Genomic DNA, 22,306 nt, shown 5'->3' with positions numbered 1-22,306 from the left:
CTAGACATTTTCACAAATCCCTTCCCCATCTCCTCAGAGCTATCAGGCTTCCCTTTTTTTCGATCTTTATCTCAGAGATCTTTGTATCTTGAGTGGAGGTACTGTGTCCCCCATTAAATGAAACCTCCCAGATGGCAGGGTCAAAGTCTTCTTCCTTCAGGTGGTCTTCTCTGGGCACTTCATGATTAGGTGGTATCGATGTCAGGACAGGACTGGGTGTGGCTGGTCTTGAGACTACACCCCCCCTCCCCTTCAGCCAGTCCCGCTGGCAGAAGTGGTCTGGTCTCTCTGGGGAGGTTCCTGGCAGGTTGAGAAAGGTGGCTGAAAGCCAGCCCCGCCCACCTACCTGCTGTAAACTGATCTCTCCAGCTGGCTAGGGGCAGGCCCAGCCCAGCTCCTAACGGATAAAAAGGGGCCAGCCACTGGGGGGGATTCCACAGAGTTCTCTGCTCTTGTTTCATCCAGGCTTGTCCAGCTGTATCCAGCCCAGCTCAAGGCAGCCCAGCCTAAGCCTTATCTTCCAACAGAATGTCTGTCCGCTTCAGCTCCCAGACCTTCAGCTCCCGCTCTGCAGCCTTCCCTCGAAAGGGGGGCCAGGGGCTGGTGAGCTCCGTGACCACCAGAGGCAGCTCAACCAGCCACATGGGGGGCTTCGGAAGCAGCAGTCTCTATGGTTTGGGCACCGCAAGGCCCCGAGTGGCTGTGGGAGTCCACTCTGTCTATGGAGGAAGCTCAGGGGGAGTCTGTGGAGCCAGAGGGGCTGGCATCCATGAGGTGACCATCAACCAGAGCTTGCTAGCCCCACTCAATCTGGAGATTGATCCCCAGATCCAGCAGGTGCGCAAGGAGGAACGTGAGCAGATCAAGACTCTCAACAACAGATTTGCCTCCTTCATTGATAAGGTAAGAAAGGAGTAGGTCAGAGAGTTGTGGGGTGGATTCTCTTTCCCCTCTCTTTTCTTTTACTTCCCACTTTCCACTCTAAACTATAGAGATCTTTATCCCCAAGTTGCAGGATGGCAGCAAGGAAGTGGGTGAGGGTGAGAAGACAAACAATGCACATGAGAATTCTTCTACCCCCTCATCCCTTTCTAAGGGCTAGCCTTTTGACCCACCCTTATTTCTCTAGGCCTATTCTTAAGTATCCCTTTCTCCTGGGAGTCTTTCCTGTCTTTCTACTCTACTTCTCTCCATCCCCAACATGATCTAAAACTAGGGGTGTGTCCTACCTTTCTTATCAGACCGGGAACAGGTGAGTCCCACTTCTCTCAGAGGTTAGAGAATAGGATAAGCAAGGTGGATAAATAGTTCCAGTACAAATCCAGTTCAGACACTTACTACTTGTGTGACCATTGACAAGTCACTTAACCCTGAGTGCCTCAAAAAAAAAATGTAAGCTCAGTGAAGACAGAAGTTATATCACATTTCTTTTTGTATGTCCAGTGTCTGGTACAGTGCTTAATACAGGATTATTAGATTAACCAGAACTGAAGGCAACTGGGAAGAATCAAACTTAGATGTAGCTATTGTGATGCTGTTATATTAAATATTAGAAATATGTTAGCTATATAAATTATAAATAAATGTTGGAAAGAGCACCAGACTTGGAAGCAGGCACTGTGGATCCTGGCTCTGATAGTGACCATCTGACTATCCATAATTCAGTAACTTTGCATTTCAGTCTCTGCCACTTTCAAATGGGGCTAATGATGCATGTCCCTCCTGACTCCCAGAGCTGTTATGAGGAACATGCTTTGGTTGCTTTACACAGTGAAGAAATTTTGAGTCAGCATTGTTCTGTGGACAAAAGCCAGGAGGGGTGATGTAGCGGAGAGTGCTGGCTTTGTAATCACTGGACCTGAACTCAGACCATATTTCTATACTATCTGCTTGACCTTGTTTTAGTCATTTATTCCCTTTTGAACCTCAGTCCCCCATCAATTGAACTGGGATTATTGAAGGAATTGGACCAGATAGACACAAATGATCTATATCAGATCTATATATATTTGAAGAAGAGTTCAGAATTGGAGGGGTACCAAGAGAGCTGGGCCATGAAGAGAGGATGAGAAAGGGCTGTGGTTTGATTGGTTTCTTTGGAGAAATGGGGCAATTCTGGGCGATTTCATATATCCTCGTTCCCCACTCTTGACTTCCCCAGCCTCCTAGGAGACCCAGCTAAAATCCCACCTTGCATAGGAAAGCCTTTCCCAACTTTTCTCAATTCTGGTGCCTTCCCACATTAATTGTTTCCAGTTTATCCTGAATATAGCTTATTTGTACACACTTGTCTAATTAGATGCTCTTTGAGAGCAGGGACTATCTTTTTCCTTACTCCTCAACAGACACTTAATAAATATTTTTTTAAATGATTGGCTTCTTTACCGCCCTAACCCAGATTTTTGGCTTTTGAAATCCTTCATATTTTCAACCTTATTTGTCCAGCGTTCCCTGCAGGAACATTCTCCTCCTGAAATGTCCATTCCCTGATCCTATTTCTTTCACTTCCTCATTGTTTGCATGATTCCTCTTACTTGGAATGCTTGGCCCACATCTCAGTCCTTTCTTTCTCAATGCATTCTACCCCAAGACCGAGATCAGATTTCTCCTTCTTCAGGAAGCCTGCCATTTTCTGGCATTCAGCATACACTGCCTTTTTGTTTGTTATCTATTTGTCACCTTGAGTCTTGTCTCCCCAACTAGACTGTGATGGGGGAGATCTGGTCTCATTCACCTGAATTTTCCTAATACAGAGCAGGAGACATGCACAAAGCACCAGATAATTGGGCTCAAGCCTGTGGTCTGCCTATGAGTAGTATGATCCTGAGTTGTGTGGTCCTTAATTTGTAAAATGGGTGCAATAGCTCTAAAAGGTACATAATGAAGATAAAGAAAGTACTCTTTAAACCTTCAAATACTTTAGCAATGTTATTGTCATTATTATTATTACTTATTACTATTATTATATTAGGGATGATTGGATGGTACAATGGATAGAGCACTGAACCTGGCAGGAATTCAAATATGGCCTCAGATACTTACTGGTGTGTGATCCTGGACTTGTTTGCCTTAATCTATTAGAGAAATAAATGGCAAACCACTTTAAAATCTTTGCCAAAAAACTGCATAACCAGTATTGGCATATTGACCCTATGTGGTCCATGGGATCAGGAAGAGTTGGACATGACTGACTGAACAACAATAATTTTATTATAATATTATCCCCAGTGGAATAAAAAGAGCATGGATCTCAGAATCATGAATTCTGAGTTCAGCTTCTAGCTCTTTTTTGTGACTTTTGCTAAATCACTTAATTCCTACAGACCTCAGTTTTTTTCATCTGCAAATAGGGATAATAATATTTTACCATCTGCATTCCAGGGTCATAATGAAGAAAGTAGAATAGAAAGGTGAGTTATTAGCAATAGTAGAGTAGCAGATAGAGACAAAGGGCATATAAATATTGATTGGGATGGACCCTTAGATAATAAACTGGAAGCATGGAGTTCACATGATTAGGAAGTGTTTAAGAGCCTGATTTCAGGCCCAGAAATCTGTCCACTGTGTTACCTGGCTGACCCATTCCATCCCTTATCTGCTTCTTCTTTGGGTTCTCAGGTGCGCTTCCTGGAGCAGCAGAACAAGATGCTGGAGACCAAGTGGAAGCTTCTCCAAGAGCAGAAGTCACCCAAAGGTAGCTGCATTCCATCCATGTTTGAAACTCAGATTGCCAACTTGAGGCGACAGCTGGATGGGCTGCTGACAGACCGGAGCCGCCTGGAGGGAGAGCTGAAGAACATGCAGGATGTGGTGGAGGACTTTAAGAACAAGTAAGTGGGAGGGGCTCCTGGTGGAAGCACAGGATTGTGGGGCTCTATCTACCTAAGGAATAACTTCTCCCTCATGTTACCTCTGCTCTTGTTACCTCCAAAATATTGATAAAGACTTTCATAAAATCTCAATTCTGAGAGAATTTAGAAACTAGTTCTACTCCAATTTGAACCCAAATCCCACCTACCACAACCAAGACATCTCTTTGAATACTCTCCAGTCATGGGGAGCTCACTCCTTTATTAGACAACTCTAATTGCTAGGAGTTTTTCCTGATCTTAAACCTAACATTTGACATCTTCCATTCATTGCTCCTAGTCTTTTTGCCCACTGGAGACAAGTCTCATTCTTTCTTTCCCATAATAGCCTTTTAAATGCTTAAAGGAAGCATTTCAAGTCTTTTTGGGTAAATAATTCAGTTGCAAGTTTGTCTCATCTCCATCTGTTATATAGCAGCCCTAATTTTGTCTTGTTGGAGCTTCAGGAGTGACAGGTTGAAACTGTCTGATTAATGATTGTTTATTGAGAAGTCCTGAATTGTCCCTGCCTCTCTTTCCCCAGTCTCGCTGCAAACCTGTGTGTGTGTGTGTGTGTGTGTGTGTGTGTGTGTATGTGTGTGTGTGTGTAGGGAACTGCTTTGGACATCAAAGTCCTATGATCTCTTTTGGAAATCAGCCCTTCTTCTCCCCTGTACCTCCCCTTCCAAGTCCAAGGATCTTCCAGAATCTAATAGAAATTAATCTCCCAAGCTCTTCTATATGAGTTTTTCTAGAACTTTGTATGGGGCAAGTGGTACTCTGAAATTGAGGTCTATAGACACTAGAATAGACAGGATCATAAAAGTGAATTAACTTTGTCTCACTAAAGACAATTAGGTAAATTAGGTGTTGGAGAGAGAGGACATATGTTTTTCCTGGACAAGGCATGATCACACCTGGGATGGTCCCTTCTATGAGTTGCTCTTGAAAGAGAGAGGTGCAGGAGAAGAGAGGGTATTTTAATGCAGCAGGGATGGAATTGATTCAGGTGGATGAAATCTTTCCAAATAAAATATTGACAATATTTACGTGAGAATGCAGAATAAAGGACTTCTGGAAAAGTGTCAATGTGATAAGGTGGAAGAAGCAGTAGACTGGGATTCAGAAACCTCGGGGTTCAGAGGTGGAAAAATTGCAACCTCTTTAAGTCCCATTATTGGAAAATGAAGAAGTTGTTTTATTTGAACTTCTGGTTTTAAATCCTATGCTCCTAAGGGAATGTCAAAGGGGATGAGAGGAGTCAGAATCCAATAGGAAACATGAAAACAAAAAAGCTGACCTGAGAATGAACTAGGCATTTTGGCTAGAGGTAGTGCCCTTCCCATCTCTCCTGGAGAAAAGTCAACAGCCCTAATCCTCAGAGCAGGTGCAATGGAGACAGGTGCAAGAGAGAGATTCTGAGGGATTCTAAGCTCCGGATTCAAGTTCTTTTAACTTGAGGATTTTCTCTCCTTTTCTCCTCTTAGCTGCTAAAACTTGGATCTCTACTGTGCTTTGTTCTACTGGAAAGCTGAGGAAGGGAGGGCAGCAGGAGAAGGATTCTGGAGGGCAGGGAGGAGATCTGCTCTACCTTTCTGTTTGTACAACCTTGAAACAGCTGTTCACTTCTTTGTCCCCTTCCTTCCCTCCCTCACCCCCACCCCTCTGTCTCCCTCTGGCCATAGAAGCTAATTTCAAAGGCTAGGGTGGAGCACAGGGAAACCTCGAGGTTTTGAGCTATTAACTTAACCTCACTCAATCTCATTTTCCTCAATAAATAGAAGTCCCTCTTGGTTCTCTATGCCATGATCCTTCTTGGTGACTTGGTGACTATCCCTGAACAACCATCAGATGCTTTTAAACTTCATTACCTGCAATCCTATTTAATGTTTTGAGATCATCCAGTTATATAACACTGTATTAAATAAATGTCCTCTCTCCCCAACTCCTAATTTTATCTAGTGAAACAAAATTAATTCGCTTTTGTGATCCTGTCTATAGACCTCAATTTCAGAGTACCACTTGCTTCATACAGAGTTCCAGAGAAATTCAAAGATTACATTTCTGTTAGACTGGCAAATTCTTGGACTTGGAGGAGGGTAGGGGAGAAGAAGGGCTGATTTCCAAGAAGGACTTTTGAAGGATGGATCAATAGATTACTTTCTTTTAAGGTTCTTAGTGGGGTAGAATGAGAAACATGCTTGCTGTCCCAGCCTTCTCACTCCATCTATTTCTGTTTTCAGGTATGAAGATGAAATCAATAAGCGCACAGCTGCTGAGAATGAATTTGTGATTTTGAAGAAGGTGAGTATAATAATCAGGAGCAGGGGTGGTCAGAAAGTGGCTAGCATATGTCTCAACCATGTGGTCAATATTATGGTGAAAAGACATTTGTGTAGAACAACACTGAGACATAGTTGGAAGAATGCTAGACATGGTGGCTGGAGGTCTAGTGAATACATATCCTGCTGGTTCTGATGTGGATTTCTTCTTTGAAACTATTTCCTTATGGGTGAAACTGGGAACAAAGTTGAATACGTTTTGTGAAGTCAGCAATGATTTTGCTTTTGGATCCATAACACTTATTAATGTGTTTTTTTGATAGTAGGCATTTATTAGATGTTTATTGGATAAGTCTTTCTTGAGCCCCCTTAATAATACTGCCTGATCTACACTGATTTTTTTGTGTTTTATTTGTATATGACTATTTTTGTGTTATCTCCCCATCAGGCTGGGAGCTCCTTGAAGAGCAGGAGTTACATTTTGCCATTCTTTGTATCTCCAGTGCTTAACATAGTATCTGGCATGTAATAAGCACTTAATGCTTATTGACTGATTGCTTTGTAGCATTGCCATTTGCTTGTTGTGAGGAAGGTTCTTTATAACCTTTAAGATACTACCTAAGTGTGAATTTTGTACCTAGGGGATTTTGGTTTTAGTTGTGACTTTGCCACCAAAGTATTGTGTATCCTTGGCCTAATCCATTTCCCTCTACCACCCTTAGCTTTCTCTTTTGAAAAATGATTATCTCACAGGTCCTTTTATTTTTGATGTTTTGTTTCTAAGACTGTGACTAGGACAGATAATGTCATACCCTAAGGTCAATAGTCTTGCTGGGGTAGAGCAGGGCATGCATCAAGTGTAATGATTTCCAGCTCTGGGTGGATCAGGTTGCTATCTTGTACTCTGGGCTGCACTCCTAGTCTTGACCAAGTACCCCAGAAATGGATGAGTGCTCTTCAGAGAGTGTGGTTGGCTCAATACACATCCATCTTTACTGATGGAAAAATCAAGTGGGTCAGAATTTTCATCTTCACAAAGAAGACAGCACACATAATGCATGTAGTAATTATACTAAAAACCACCATGATAATTAAAGATTATATTTGCAAGATACTTTGCACTTTTCTGAAAGTACCTTCATTTCCATTACCTCATTCAATCCTCTCATAGCTTTATGGAGAGATCAAGATGACAATTATTTTAAAACATTTTTTACAGATAAGGAAATAGATTCAGAGAGGAAAAGAAACTTTCTTAATTACGGTCATGAAGCTGGTTGGTGATGGAACTGGGAATCTAATCCTAGTTTGAATTTTAGGAAGAGATTAAACTGCTAAGCTTGAAAATTCAATGTATCTTAACCTAGTATTAAGATCATTTATCAAGTATGATGGGTGATAGAGTATGGAAAGAGTTTTGGAATTGGATTCAGAAGATCTGGATTTCAATCTTGGCTCTGCTACTTTATGTGACTTTTGCTAAGTTACTATAATTCTCTGAGCCCCCTTTATAAAAGTGGGAGGTTGACTATATGACCTCATGCTCCTTTCCAGCTCTTGTCATGCTGATCCAACAATCTAACACCTCTATGATTAAGAATAACCAAGAGCACTTGGTTATCCTGGAGATAGCCTGTCTTCAAGCAAAGGGGACATGTATAAGCCATGATCTTAAATAAAAGTGCAGTCAGTGAGGTCATTTGGGTGGCAGTGGTTCAGTGTGGCTGCTCCCAGTCTTGTGGACTCATGCTGTGTTCCTTTCTCTGACACTCCAGGATGTGGACACTGCCTTTATGAATAAGGTAGAACTTGAAGCCAAGGTGGATGCCCTGACTGATGAGATCAACTTCCTGAAAGCACTTTATGAAATGGTAAGGACTTCTGGGAGAACGAGATTCTTAGGAACTGAAATTGGGAGATCATTTGCTTTGGGGCAGAATGACACCTGACCAGATATCTTTTAGAGAGGTGGGTTTTGGTGTATATATGTGTATACATACGTGCTGGTAATTCTTTATACTATTCTTTGCTAATTTATTAGTATTAAATATATATGTGTGTATATATGTATAAATATATACATATATACACATAGAATAGGATAAAAAATTACATTTGTGCACATACATATATGTGTGTATATATCCTAGTATATCAACACAGAATAAACACACATACACATACAGAATATAAAGAATTATCAGTTCAGAGTTAGAAAAAAGCATTTAAATCCTGGTTCTTTGTTATGATTGGTAACTTAACTGCTTATCTCATTTTCTTCTTCTGTACAATGAAAGGACTAAACAATCCCTAAATTCTCAATCCTATGTAACATATCCGATAGTTTTTCCTATAGAGATTGTGGATACTGTTATTGTATCTTTAGGAATGAATTAATTCTTAGGGATTTATCATTTTAACTGTAATTGTAGAGCAATTTAATAGTCATGACTGAGACTCTGTGAAGCACTTAGAGAAAGTCTAAAACAACTTCTTTCCTGAGAGTCTGAATGATCTTTAAGAAAAATTGAAAAGCAACTTTGTGAAAACTAAGTTTAACTCATCCTTTGGAGAAAATAATCTGGAGGAAATTCTTGAGAGTTTGATATTTATCCTGCTATGCTAATAGTTTTAGTGACAGTTGCAATTGATGGTCAGAGAAGACTCTGTGATCCTTTTCACATCTGCTTAATGTTTGAAATCTTTATATGTTTCTATTGTTTGTTATTTTGCTATTGTATAGCTAGAAACACAGATGTTAATTTAAACCTGTGAGATTGGGGGGATTGAGAGAGACATACAGAGGAGAGAAAGCACATGTGGAAATTGGTTGCTCTGGTTTATTCATAAATGAGAGGGGATTCAAAAATAATTTATAACAGTTAGCTTATGATTAAATAGAAGAACATATTTTTAAATACCTCATATACTTTCCTTAAATATCTTCCTAGATCTTAGAGAAAATTAATAAGAAAATTAGCTACTAGGTGATAGAGATGGATGAGGACTTATGTCAAGGAAGGTCCATATTCCCTTAATCAGATTTTATGTGGGTTACACATTTGGTCATCATTTCCTTTTTTATTGAAAAACATATACAAAGATGATTTTTCAATACTGACCCTTGATAAACCTTGTGTTCCAGTTTTCCCACCTTCACCCCACCTCCGCCCCTAGATGGCAAGCAATCTAATATATGTTAAACATGGTAAAAAATATGTTGAATCTAATATAGGCATACATATTTATACAATTATCATGCTGCACAAGAAAAATCAGATCAAAGAGGAAAAAAAGAGAAAGAAAATAAAATTCAAGCAAATTCACAACCAAAAGAGTGAAAATGTTATGTTCTGATCCACCCTCAGTTCCCACAATCCTCTCTCTGGGTGTAGATGGCTCTCATAATCCCAAGAGCCTTGGAATTGGCCTGAATCATCTCATTGTTGAAAAGAGACTCATCCATCAGAACTGATCATCCTATAATCTTGTTATTGTGGGGTCATCATTTCTAAAGCTGTTACACCAGTGATATTTTATCATTTTATATATCATCTTAGAGTTGAGAACATAAGAAGAAATAAAGGAAACTGGGTAGGGTCAGTTATGGAAAGTGTCTGAAGTCATGTGTTATGTATGGAGAGAGAAAAGGAAAAAGTGGAATTGTAAGTGCAAATGGAGGAGGAATTGACCTGGGCAGAGAGGAAATTGGAGAGACTTCCAAGTTCTTTATATGTATGGAGCTAAAAGCCAGTTAGGATGAAAAAGGGGTCTAGTCAATGTGGAAGGGGTTTGTGTGGCTGAAGACTTGACATTTGTACATTGAACAACCAACCATTTCATGAGAAGTCTGAGGTGACTGGGGTTTTAGAATATGCTGGATTATTTGTTCACGTTCCTTTCTTCTATCACTACTTTTGCTGATTCTTTCCTACTTATTTCTAATCAGTTCTCACACTCTGACTCCAATCTTTTTTATACACTCTTTCCCTCCACAGAACCATGTACATTCTCATCAAATCAACTGAACTGTCCTTTGTGTGTCTTGGTGGAGGGGTGGAGAACTGGCCGTATAATGTTCATAGAATTAATGTGTGTGTGTGTGTGGCCCTAATTCAAAGACAGGCTTACAAGGACTCTTCTTTACAGCAGAATTACAAGCAGAAATCTAATTCTTAAAGGTGTTAAAAACATCCTCTCTATCTATGTCTCTCTCAATACTTTTGTCTTCCCAGTCTCCTTGTATCTTTAGGTATCTCTGTTTAATCTCATATCTCTCTGAGTCTCTCTTTAAGTTTATCTCTTGCAATATCTTAGTATTGTGCTAGAATTGTGGTCAGGAAGATCTGAATTCAAATCTTGCCACTGACCAGATAAGCTGTTTAATCTTTCTGAACCTCAGAAAGACTCATCGATAAAATGAGGATCACAATACTTGCAGTGCCTCCTGTGTAGGTTTACTATAAGCCTCAAAGAAAATAAGCTGTAAGCTATTTTGAAAATTTTAAAGTGTTATATAAATGCCCACTAGCTTACCATGCCTATTGTTGCTTGATTTCTTTCAATATTTCTCTTGGTCTCTGTCCCCTCTCTTTCTTCATTTCTCTCTCAGTATGGCTTTGGGTATCATTATCTTGTAATGTCTTATCTTTGTTTTGCTGCCTTTCTCTTTGTTTCATTTCCCTTGATTCTTCCTCTTAACCTTGACTGATGGAAGCTGGGGGAAGGGGGAGAGGTTCTGCCCACTGCTCCCTGACCATAACTGTTTAAATTTCTACAGGAGCTGAATGAGCTGCAGGCCCAGATCTCAGACACTTCTGTGGTCCTCTCCATGGACAATAGTCGTAACCTGGACCTGGACGGCATCATTGCTGAGGTCAAAGCTCAGTATGAGGACATTGCCAACCGTAGCCGGGCTGAAGCTGAATCCTGGTACCAGGCTAAGGTGAATGGGGCTTTGGGAGTGGTTCAAATCCTCCATCTGGTAAGGACCTGCAGGAGTCATCCTAATAATTCCCCTCACCCACTCAGTTTGGACACAGATTTATTCTTAAAAAAAAAAAAATTTAAAAGGCCCAAAGTACTATTCTTCAAGACTAAAGGTGCAATAACCTTCTTCACATACCAGTCAGCCTCAAACAGGAATTTTCAGTCCACAGTGTCACAGTAGGATATCATTTGGTCTTCTTGGGTACAGAAAAGATAACAGATGCGACATATAAATGTTAGCTATTATTAATAATTATTATTGTTACAAAATAAAGTGTCATGTGAAGTCAGAGAGAGAGCATTACTAAAAAGGGGATTTAGGAAAGACTTCACAGAAGAACTAAGTATGCATTGAGCTTCAAAACATAGGTAGGATTTCAGCAGGTGATGGGAAGGGAGGCCATTCTGACCAAAGGCTTTATAATGAAGAGAAGATTGTTGGGGGGCACACCTGGTGATTGAGCAGGTAAAACTGAGGGCTGCCTTCTTGGCCTTTGAATGAATCATTCATTGTCTTTTGTCACCTCATGTCATTCTCTCATTTTCTCTTTTTAGTTTGAGTACCTCCAGGCCCAGGCTGGGAAACATGGTGATGACCTTCGAAGCACACGAAATGAGATCGCTGAGATGAACAGAGCTATACAGCGACTGCAGGCTGAGATCGACAATATCAAGAACCAGGTAGTGTGGGGCTCCTTTCCTACCATGACTGACCAGCTGCAAATGCCCAATAGTTTGATTCTTAAAAGAATGAAAATTGGCATTGTAGGATTAGTGGATTTTCAGCATTTCAACCCCTGCTGAAACCCTACTCACTCTAAATAATTCCCTTAATGATTCTTCCTTTTTGCCGTCTGTATGTACTTCTGCTTTTTACCCCACATGACCCTATGAAGCATCTGCTTAAATAATTAGCACAGTCCCATTCCCCATTCCCCATTCCCTATTCCTCATTCCTCAAACTATTCTACCATATCTTCTTCTATTTTAGTGCTTTAAGGATGAAATCCAGGTCTCTCTGTTCTAGTTTCACTTCTAGTTAGAACTGCTTCTTCATTCTGGGCCTGAAGAGTGCTAGACTGGGGTATCTGTTAGGGAGATTCCAAGGAGGAGCTAAGGAGAATAAATGGGACCATTTAAGCTATCAGGACTGATGGAACAAACAGGTTCTTTTCCTCACTCTCTCTCTATCCCAGGCTGATCCTAATGGATCTCAAGTTCTTTCTCCATTTCTGGGCTAGGACTCAGACTTAAGAAGCACCCTCAGCTGCCCCAGGGGTTCTGTTCCAACCTATATTTGGATTTGGATGTATCCTAGGAGGGATTTCTGGATTAATTCAGTGGTTTTGAGTTCTTCAAGGAGATTCTTCCAGAGAACTTAGAAATTCCTCTTAGGGGTCACAAATTGGGTCCCAGACCAGAAGCAGAGTATTTTCTTCTACCATGACTCTTACGATTTTATTGTTCTTAATGAAGCAAAAGGCCTGGGACCTTCTGAAGGCCCAGAGTTTAGCAGACCACTCTGGACATTGTAGTTCATAAATAATGTTTGGTAATTAATTGTATGCCATGGGGGAGATCTGAGGCAATCCAAAGTATCTGGGGACGTTTACCCTTTACCTTGGAGGCAGGAAAACTCAAATTCAAATTTGGTCTCACATACTTATTAGTTCTCTAGGCAAGTCACTACTCTCTGTCTGGCTCAGTTTTGTATTCTATAAAATATGGATAATAATAGCACCTCCCAGCTGTGATGATAAAATGAGAAATATTTATAAAGCATTTTGCAAACTTTAAAACACTATATAAAATGTATATTTATGTATCTATCACCTATGTATGCATGCACATGTGTGCATATGTGTATATATATCCTATGTATATTTCTCTCTCAGTCTTTCTGTCTCTGTCTCTCTGATTCTGTCTCTGTGTCTGTCTTTGTCTCTTTCTGTTTGTCTGTCTTCTTGTCTCTGTTTCTGTCTTTCTTTGTCTCTGTTTCTCTCTCTCTATCTCTGACTCTGTGTCTGTCTGTCTCTCTCTTTCCCTTTCTGCATCTCTGTATCAATCAAGGACATGAGATCCTCTTAATGGATGCTATTGAAAATCTCCAAGCTGATGCCTTAAAACTTTTCTCTTCTCTTTTGTCCTTGTGCCCTTTCCCACCTCTCATCCTTTCTACCCAACAGCGTGCGAAACTGGAGGCCTCCATCGCAGAGGCTGAGGAGCGTGGAGAGCTCGCTCTCAAGGATGCTCGGGCCAAGCAGGAGGAACTGGAGGCTGCCCTGCAGAGAAGCAAGCAGGAAATGGCCCGGCAGCTGCGTGAGTACCAGGATCTACTCAATGTCAAGCTGGCCCTGGACATCGAGATTGCCACCTACAGGAAGCTGCTGGAGGGCGAGGAGAGCAGGTGAGCATTGTGGCACTTGGGGGTGGGGAGTAAAATGGGGTCTCCTGTGAAAACCTGTGAGAATCAATCAACCTGCTCCCAAACCCTTAATGTCCACTGCCATACTGAATGTCAAGCCTCACAGAAGGGTGCGATGGACATTTCCAATGAAAGGGAGCTCATGGCTTCATGAGGCAGGTTATTAAATTTTCAGAAGCTCTAATTATCACAAAGTACATGAGCTGATCTTTAACGGATGGGCTAGGAAATAGCCAAGCAGAGAGGAGGGTGGAAGGCTCCCTCAATAAATGCTTATTGAATGAATGAGCAAGTCAGTGAAAGCAAGAACATTATAACAACCACCACCACAAAAAGGGTAAAAAGAACTCTGTGTGCTTGAAGCCATATTTTGCTGTAGGGAGTAGCAAAAGTTTTTTTTTTTTTTTTTTTAAAGCAAATACCAAAGGCATGTAGGTTACTTGTACAATTTTGAGTTTTAAGAGTTAAAACTATTTCAGTTTGATATCATTTGTGTCTCACAAAATTCCCATAAGGTACGTAGTGTAACTATTACCCCCATTTTAAGATAAGCAAATAGACTCAAAGAGGGTAAGTGACATATAATGAATGGTCACACAGACTGTAAGTAGTAAAGCAGGATTTAATTTGTTCTTGGGTCTTCTGACTCTAAGTGCAATATCCTTTCGGTATTTTACACTCTCTCCCTATATACTGTTTCCCTCCAGTACTTAGACCAAATGCATAATTAGATAGCAAGGTAGAATAGAATCAAAGGCTAAATTATGGGGTATATATCACCATATCTAAAGCTAAGGGAGTTTCATCATCTGAATAGAATTGGTAAGGAAGTTCATCTCCTCCATTTGTTTTCTTTTTAAAGTTTTATTGAGGATTTCTATCATTTACACCACAATTATTGATATGCCCTCTCCCTACTCTCAGCAGTAAGACCCTCCTTTGAAATAACAACAATTCAGGCAAACTGGACTCATCTGGTAGCCTTTAGAATTTATTCCTACATATGAGAAAACTCATAATCAAAGAAATTAAGTGAGTTATGAGATTATATATATATATATATATATATATATATATATGAAGCAGTCCAATTAGGATTTGAATGCAGGTTATCTGATTGCTAACCTAGCATTCTTCCCCCTGTTCTCCTAAGGTCCTTTTCAGGTCTAAATCCTTTGATCTTATGAATTCTTAATAGATAAACTCAGGATTGGGAGTAGCTACTAACTTCTATCTCAGGGCGGGGAGATTAGGGGTACGGAATGGGGAATGGGGAGGGGTTGTGTATAAGAGGATAAGTGACCTAGTGAAAGGCTCGAGCAGTGAGAAATGTGAGATAGGACCTTTGCCAACTGTGGTAAAATGAGGTGTGTATGAGGGGAGGTTGAGATTGGAAAGGGAATTTCTTGGCCTATTGTTCTAGCCTTTTTTGGGAATGGTCATTGCAATCTGAAATGGATGACTTTAGAGTATGCAAATGTCCCCAAGAAGAAGAGGAAATTAAAGTCCCAACTGCCTTTGGGGAAAGGGGACAACCAGAGTAGCCACGGGGTTTATGGAACAGAGAACATTCCTCTTTTCCATTCCTCCTCATTTCATAGGACTTGGAAGTCACTTCCTCTTGAGAAAAGAATACTTTGTCATTAATGCTGTTTCTCAGAATCCACTCTCTAGCCTGGCTTCTTTTCTCTAAAATCTCCAACCTCCAAATCTCTGTGCTCTGAGAGAATCTGAGCTGAAAGGGACTTTAGAGATCATGAAGCTCACAGCCCATATTCAACAGATGAGGAAACTGAGGCTGTGAGGCGTAGAGTAATTTTCCTCAGTGAATTAATGGCTTCTAATCTTTGTTCCAACTGAACATAATGTTCTGTTCCTGGAGGAGGAAGGACCCCACATAATAAGAAGCCCCTTTCAAGAACCAGAACACGGTTCTTTATTATCTCCCTTGATAAGTAGCCTTGATCCCCACAGTCTTTTCTCAGTGACTCCTATTCTTGGCTGCAGAGAATCAGGAGGTGGGGCAAGCCAGGCTCTCTCCTAGCAACTGTTTGCTTTCCAGAACAGAACCAGAGTGGCCCCAAGGCCAACTGCTCCTTTCTAATGAGATGTGAGTCACAATACAAATAGACATGAATGAATTTTTTATCTCATAGCATCTGCAAAAATCATATAAGTTTGCTTAAGGCTGACCCTTCACTTCCCTCTTCCTTTCCCTTCACTGGCACCAAGTTAAGCCTTATCAAGAGCCAGTTAATTCCCTATTCCCTCATCAGGTACAAAGAGAGTCCCTGAGATGTTGACAGTCTAGGAAACAGCCTTGTTGGGAGATGCTGAGATGGAAAGGAAGAGATAGGTAAAGAGTAGGAGGTGGGGAGCAAGGTGCTAGACAAGACCATTCATTTCATTTTTTTTCATTTTTTCCCATTCAACAGACAATTATTAAATGCTTGTTATGTGTCAGAAACTGTGCCAAGGTGGGGAGATGATACAAAGATGAGAAATTACACAGTCCCTGCCTTCAAAGAAATTGGTGGGAGCGAGGATATGGGATTCAACACGGAGAGGACAAAATACATAATATAGGATGCTTAAATTAAAAAAAAAAGTTGTCAGGGGAGAAATAATTTTTTAATTTGGGAGTAGAGTGCAGATTAATGGAGAAAGATTTAAGTACTGAAAGAGGTCTTGAGGGAAGAGAAGGAAAAGGAAGTGCTCTCTAGGCATCAAGCAGGGAATCAAAGCATAGAAGGCATAAGAGAAGTGTAGGTGGAGCAAGCAGCAGATATTATAACAGGAGGGAGGGCATCAAGGGCTAGGATGAAAAGCACAAATTTGTTACCCAAAATGACTAGAAATATTACATTTCTCTAAGCTCTGGAGTAATATAAGTTCTAACTATTCCCCCTTCTCTTTTTTAATTGTAGGTTGTCTGGAGATGGAGTCGGAAGTGTCAGTATCTGTAAGTCATTTGTTTTTGGAACTGAAAATCAAATCACCAAGACCTAGGGTCAACTACCTCAGACTGCTGAGTCTCCCAGCTAAGCAAGGAATCAGTGATCTAGATTATCCCATTTAGGCTTAGGACTTTGAAACTATCTGCCATTGCCTTAACCCTTTATTATCTTTTTCTTGGCTGCCATAACTGGCACAAGAAATCAAGTAGACATTCCATATGTCAGGCCAAGGGGTGGGATTCCTTGAGATGAGAAGTAAAGAGAAAACCTGGTGGGTAAAAATCCCTCAAGTTTTAGTTGATGTTCTTGTGTAAATTTCTCCCCCACTCTAGGCCTGTCATGGATGCATGTAATAACCCAACACATGGGCCACTGGCAAAAACATTATTTGTTCAATTAGTATGTAGAGCAAGATATATATTAACAAAAACATAGGTCAGATATAACATATTACATATGTAGTGGATGCTTATAGAGTGAATATTACTTAGGTATCAATCATTACAACAATGACCATTACCTCTCTCCCTGGGTAATTATTTTACCTTTTACACCTTGTGCATTCCAAGAAAACTTTGTTAGCTTCCTATTCATCCTAGATCTGGGACTGTGTCTTCTCCCCACAGAGGATATGCTGCTTCTATGACAAACTCATGACTCCACACCTTTGTGCAATCACAGTCATGAGCTTGTATATAACCCAGGCCATCCATCACTGTCTCCAAGCCCTATGGGCAGCTTCTGTTCCATATCTGGGACATATCTGAAAGCATTAGGCAGTCCTATGGTGATTTTCAATGTCAGCCTTACCCTTCCACTCTCCTGACTTAACCTGTTTGGCCAGAGGTTTGATTGATTGCCTTCTTGCACAGCCCAACAGGTATCAGGAGGCAGTTTCCTCTTCATCTGAATCATCTTGGCTATTATCCACTTCCAGAAATCTATACACAACTGAGCTAGCCCATCTTCTTGAAGCTTCCTTGGCCTGCTCTAAATCAATCTTTCCCTGTTGGTCACCAAAGAGCACCAAGGAACCTTCAATGGGAAATAACTTCAGGTCTCTAGGGGAGATGCAGTATATCTGTAGAACTACTTACGTCAGTAGGTGTGAAGTGCTACCAAATTATGCTGCATCTTTGAAGAAAAAACAAGCAGAATGGTTTCAGAAAAACCTGGGAAGTCTTATATAAACAATGCAAAATTTTGAATTCTAAACTTTCTTTTTCCTTCCCACTTATTGAAAAGGCAAGCAATACATTGATCATATATGTGAAGTCATGCAAAAGATTTCCATATTAGCCATGCTACAAAAGAAAATACACAAATTAGCAAGAAAAATAAAGACAGAGCATACTTGCATCTGTACTCAGAGTTCATCAGTTTTCTCTCTCTGAAGATGGAAAGAATTTTTTAGCATGAGATCTTTGGATTTGTCTTAATCAGAATGGCTAAATCTTTCACAATTGATCATTGTTACAATACTGCATTACTGTGTACTACATTCTCCTGGTTCTGCTCTATTCACTTTGCATTGTTCATATAAAACTTTCCAGGCTTTTCTGAAACCATTCTGCTTATTGTTTCTTATAGCATAATAGTATTTCATCACAATCATGCAATAAGTTGTTCAGCCATTTCCTAGTTGATGGGCATCCCCTCAATTTCTGATTCTTTGTCACCACAAAAAACTGCTATAAATATTTTTTGCATATATAGGTCCTTTCCCCTTTTCTTTTATTTCTTTGAGACATAAATATAATGCTATCACTGGTTCAAAAAGTATGCATAATATTATAGCTTTTTGGACACAGTTGCCATTTTTTTTTGTCCAGAATGGTTAGGTATTTCTAGTTTTTCACATCCCCTCCATCGTTTGGTCATTTTCCTTTTCTGTCATGTGAGCCTATCTGATAAGTATGAGATAGTGTAATTCAGAGTTGTTTTAATGTCCATTTTTCTAGTCAATAGTAATTTAGAGTATTTTTCTTCACATGACTTAATAGTTTTGATTTCTTTTCTGAAAACTGTCTGTTCAAATTCTTTGACCATTTACAGCTGGGAAAATCTATGATCTCCTCTTTGGGTATTTCCAAATCTTGTCTGACATATGTGGGATAACTTACAATTTATTCCAGCACTCTGTTGCATAGATATAACTTCTTGCTAATCTCTGAGCTCCTCATCAGCCTTGACATTCTAGAATGAATTGCCCAGATTGGGTTGGATTCAAGGTTCTTTGGAAATAGGCAAAGCTGAGGCAGGAAGGAAACAGTCAAAGTTGCTCTTCCCCCTTTCATGGAAAAGTACAAAAATGGAAGAGATGTTCCCCTCTACCCCCCCCCCCTCCAGCAACACTGGCCAGGAAGGGAGGCCTCCTTCCCCAGGATTCCCAAATAGTTTTCCACTCCCTCAGTTCCCATTCTTTAGATGGCACTAAGCAGGCACCCTGTTTTAGCTCATATTCAATAGAACCACTCCCAATGATTTGATGTTAAGGGAAGAAGGAAACCTCATATGAAATAACTCCAAATTCAACTATATATATATATATATATATATATATATATATATATATATATATTGACTGAATTCATAGCATCAGTGCTAGGGAATTGTCTGGCAGTACTGGAGTTATATAAGTAACTCGTCCCATCAGTGACCTCTCTTCTCTCTCCTTTTCAGCTGTGGTGAATTCAGTTGGAGGATGTTTAGGCAGTGGAGTGAGCTTTGGTGGAACAATGGGCACAAATTCCCTTGGTTTCTCCAGTGGAGCTGGATCTGGAAATGTGAAGAGTTATTCTATCAAGACAACATCTTCTACTACTCGGAAGAGCTTTCGGAACTGAGCTCCGGAGCCATCGAGGCTTGAATAAGAGTAATGGCAAGAAAGAAGAGAGATTTTTCCCTTGTGTCCCCTATTTCACCCTTTGATCTGCTTCCTCTCTCTGGAGCTTCAGTAAGAAAAGAGATATGGAGAAGCTGGATCTCTAGATGGCTTTTTTCCCCTTGCTTCATACCCACCTCACCCCATTTCATTTAACCATTATGTAGCAGTGAGAAAGTGGAGATTAGTGTGTCTTGGGGCCAATGGGGAATATCTGAAAAAACTCTTAATAAAGTTGTTCTGCTCAGGAAAGCTTGCTGTCCATGTCCTTGTATTTTGATCTTAGCATGGTCCTAGGGCATCCCACCATCTAGGGGTGGGATGATTGATAAGTGATAGTGGTGTCAATATTGATGTTTTTAGAAGCCAAATAGTCTGGGGACTCTGGAGGAAAATTCAACCTTTGAATGCTTGTGGTTCATACACATTCCCCATCCTCCATTTCTAACATTCCCAATCCCCCATACTGGAGTTAATTCATTAAATGATGACTAAACTAACAATAAAGAATACTGAGCTAGTTGCTAGGGGAGATACCAAGATAAATAAATAAGCACCCTGTGCTCTCTTGGAACTTATAGACTAGTGGAGGATATAACCGACAGAATAAAAGGTAGCATCAATTTTCATTCCAGTTAGCTTCATTAATGGTAGTATCATTGGAATATCAGGAAGAAGATTAGGTTTTGAGGAAGAAATAAATTCAACTTTAGGTATACAGGGAGACATTTCAGTTCAAAAGAGAGCCTTTTTAAAGTTTAAAATTAAATCAGTTTAAAACTGATCACAAATGGAATGAGTCATCATAAAAGATAGTGAGTTTCTCATCATTAAATGTATGCAAGTGGAGCAATCACCTGTCAGGGATATTGCAGATGAAATCACTCAAGTTCATTGCAGTTTTAAAATTGGAATCTATGAAGATGTCCAATGGGCAGTTGAAAATCCAGATCTTCAGCTTGCTAAAGAGATGAGGGGGAGAGGGAACAAGCATGTGCTTAGTGCTAAATATTATCTGAAGAAGGTATAAATTTGTGACTCATCTACACATGAATCACCCATTTGCAGAATATATCCACTTGTGTTATTGGAAGGGCATCCTCTGTGGATGAGATCCCAGATCTTTTGGAGCACTGTAGCAATTTGCATATATAGTTGAAAACTAAACCTTGGGGAAGCAATTATGCAAAGGGATTTGGAAAAAGATCAGATGAATGAAGGAGAAAAAAATTAGAGGCAGGAAAAGAACCAGGAAAGTATGGGAAACCAAGGGAATGATGATTCTGGAGAGAGAATAATAGTGTTAAATACTGCAGAGATGTTAGAGAAGATAATGACTTTTTTTATTAGTACATTGAATTTGGCAAGAAACGATCACTGATAGTCTTTGAGAGATTAGTGGGAAGCTCAGTGCTCTAGTTCATGTCTTATAAGTGAAGGATGAAAGGACTTTGGGTGCTTAGTTTGGAAAAGAGCCTTGGAAGAAAGTGGCAATAATAGTTTCAGGGGTATTTGAAGGTTTGTCAGTTAGAGGGAGAGCAAATTGTTCTGCCTAACTCCAGGAGGACCAGGCTAGAAGCAATGGGTGAACTCAATGTGAACAAAACATTTAAAAAATGACAGTTGTCTTCATTCAGAATGCACTGCTTCATGAAATTGTGGAAGCCCACATATAGGAGGTGAGAATAGAATAAATGATCTCTAGTTGGAATGGGATACAACTCCCCATATAATTGGAGGCCCAAACCTCAGCAGTTTATTGGGTAGGAAGCAGAATTCAGCCCTTTATGGGTCTGCTAGACACAGAGAGTGAGATAATTTAACTTGGGTTAGACATAAACCTCCATGAAGGTGAGAGGTTTTAGGAGAGCTGTTATATGGGAAAAAATCTGGAAAATGTGGGAGCAACACCAGTAAATGCGCCCCAATTTCAAACATAAATTTACTCAGATGGATTTGATGGTATTGTTGGGATGATTCTATCTCAGGCTGATAGTTATTCAATTCAGTCCATTATGGCAAGGAGAAACTGATGGGAAGTTTCTTAATTTGCCCAAACCTTTCTGTAATGTTAACATTAAGCAGGTTTGAAATCCTGGGGTGTATTGCTGAGAATTTTGCCCATACACAAACATTAACTTTAACAGAATGCACAGAGTCCCAAGTCCATTGGTGCTAGTACCAATTGAGAAAAAGTTATTGATCTCCCTGAGGGTAACGTCCACATTTCAACTTGGGTATCACCATGGCCAGTTGATCCCCTTGGACACCTCCTTGCAAAGATTGTGACATGTTGGACTATTCTTCTATTTGCTTGTTGATGACTTTACCTCTTCATTGGCTTCCTCCCTCTCCTACTTCTTCATACAATACATTCCATCTCCTAATTGGGAGCATTTTTACTGACTGTCCCTCCATAAAGAGATATACTTCCCTTCTCATCTCTGCTTTTTCAAGTTCATCTAAAGTCCCACCTTCTACAAAAAAGATAGAAAAAAATAGAAAAATCCTTCCTTACCAATTCTTCCTTAATTCTAGTGCTTTCATTGTATTGGTTATTTCCAATTTGTCCTATATATATATCTTATTTATACATGGCTTGCAAATTGTCTCCCCTATTGGTCTATGGACTCAATAAGTTAAAAGTGGATATCTTTGTCTTTCTTTGTATCCTCAATATTTAGCATAGGGCCTGGCACATAATAAGTACTTTCTCTGCCATGTCTTCCTCTGCAGTGAATGGTCAGGTTTCCAGGATAAGTCTTCTTAAAATGGCCCTTTGTAAGGGGAAGGAACTGATTTGGTTGAACTCAGATTGTAGCTGTTTGCCTATCTTGGTGGTTGGAAGCCTGGAGATTCAACATTATCCTAATAAGAAGGCCACTTATAGATGTAGAATTGAGGTAGAATACCAGCTTTTT

The 22,306-nt window shown here is 40.1% G+C and overlaps 1 protein-coding gene across 1 annotated transcript; it reads left to right on the top strand.

Moving 5' to 3' along the window:
• The first annotated feature begins 348 nt into the window (after nt 1-348).
• On the top strand, nt 349-19,632 carry KRT7 (keratin 7). The gene is made up of 9 exons (XM_003772202.3): nt 349-903; nt 3,619-3,830; nt 6,092-6,152; nt 7,906-8,001; nt 10,911-11,075; nt 11,675-11,800; nt 13,306-13,526; nt 16,472-16,506; nt 19,184-19,632. The coding sequence occupies exons 1-9, from the start codon at nt 529-531 to the stop codon at nt 19,345-19,347; spliced, it is 1,455 nt and encodes a 484-aa protein (XP_003772250.1). The 5' UTR covers nt 349-528; the 3' UTR covers nt 19,348-19,632.
• The last annotated feature ends 2,674 nt before the right edge of the window (nt 19,633-22,306 follow it).

The sequence above is a fragment of the Sarcophilus harrisii genome, chromosome 5 (assembly GCF_902635505.1).
Source record: "Sarcophilus harrisii chromosome 5, mSarHar1.11, whole genome shotgun sequence".
In the NCBI taxonomy this organism is placed as follows: domain Eukaryota; kingdom Metazoa; phylum Chordata; class Mammalia; order Dasyuromorphia; family Dasyuridae; genus Sarcophilus; species Sarcophilus harrisii.
The sequence above is the reverse complement of the archived record's forward strand: the minus strand, read 5'-3'. Positions and strand labels throughout refer to the sequence as shown.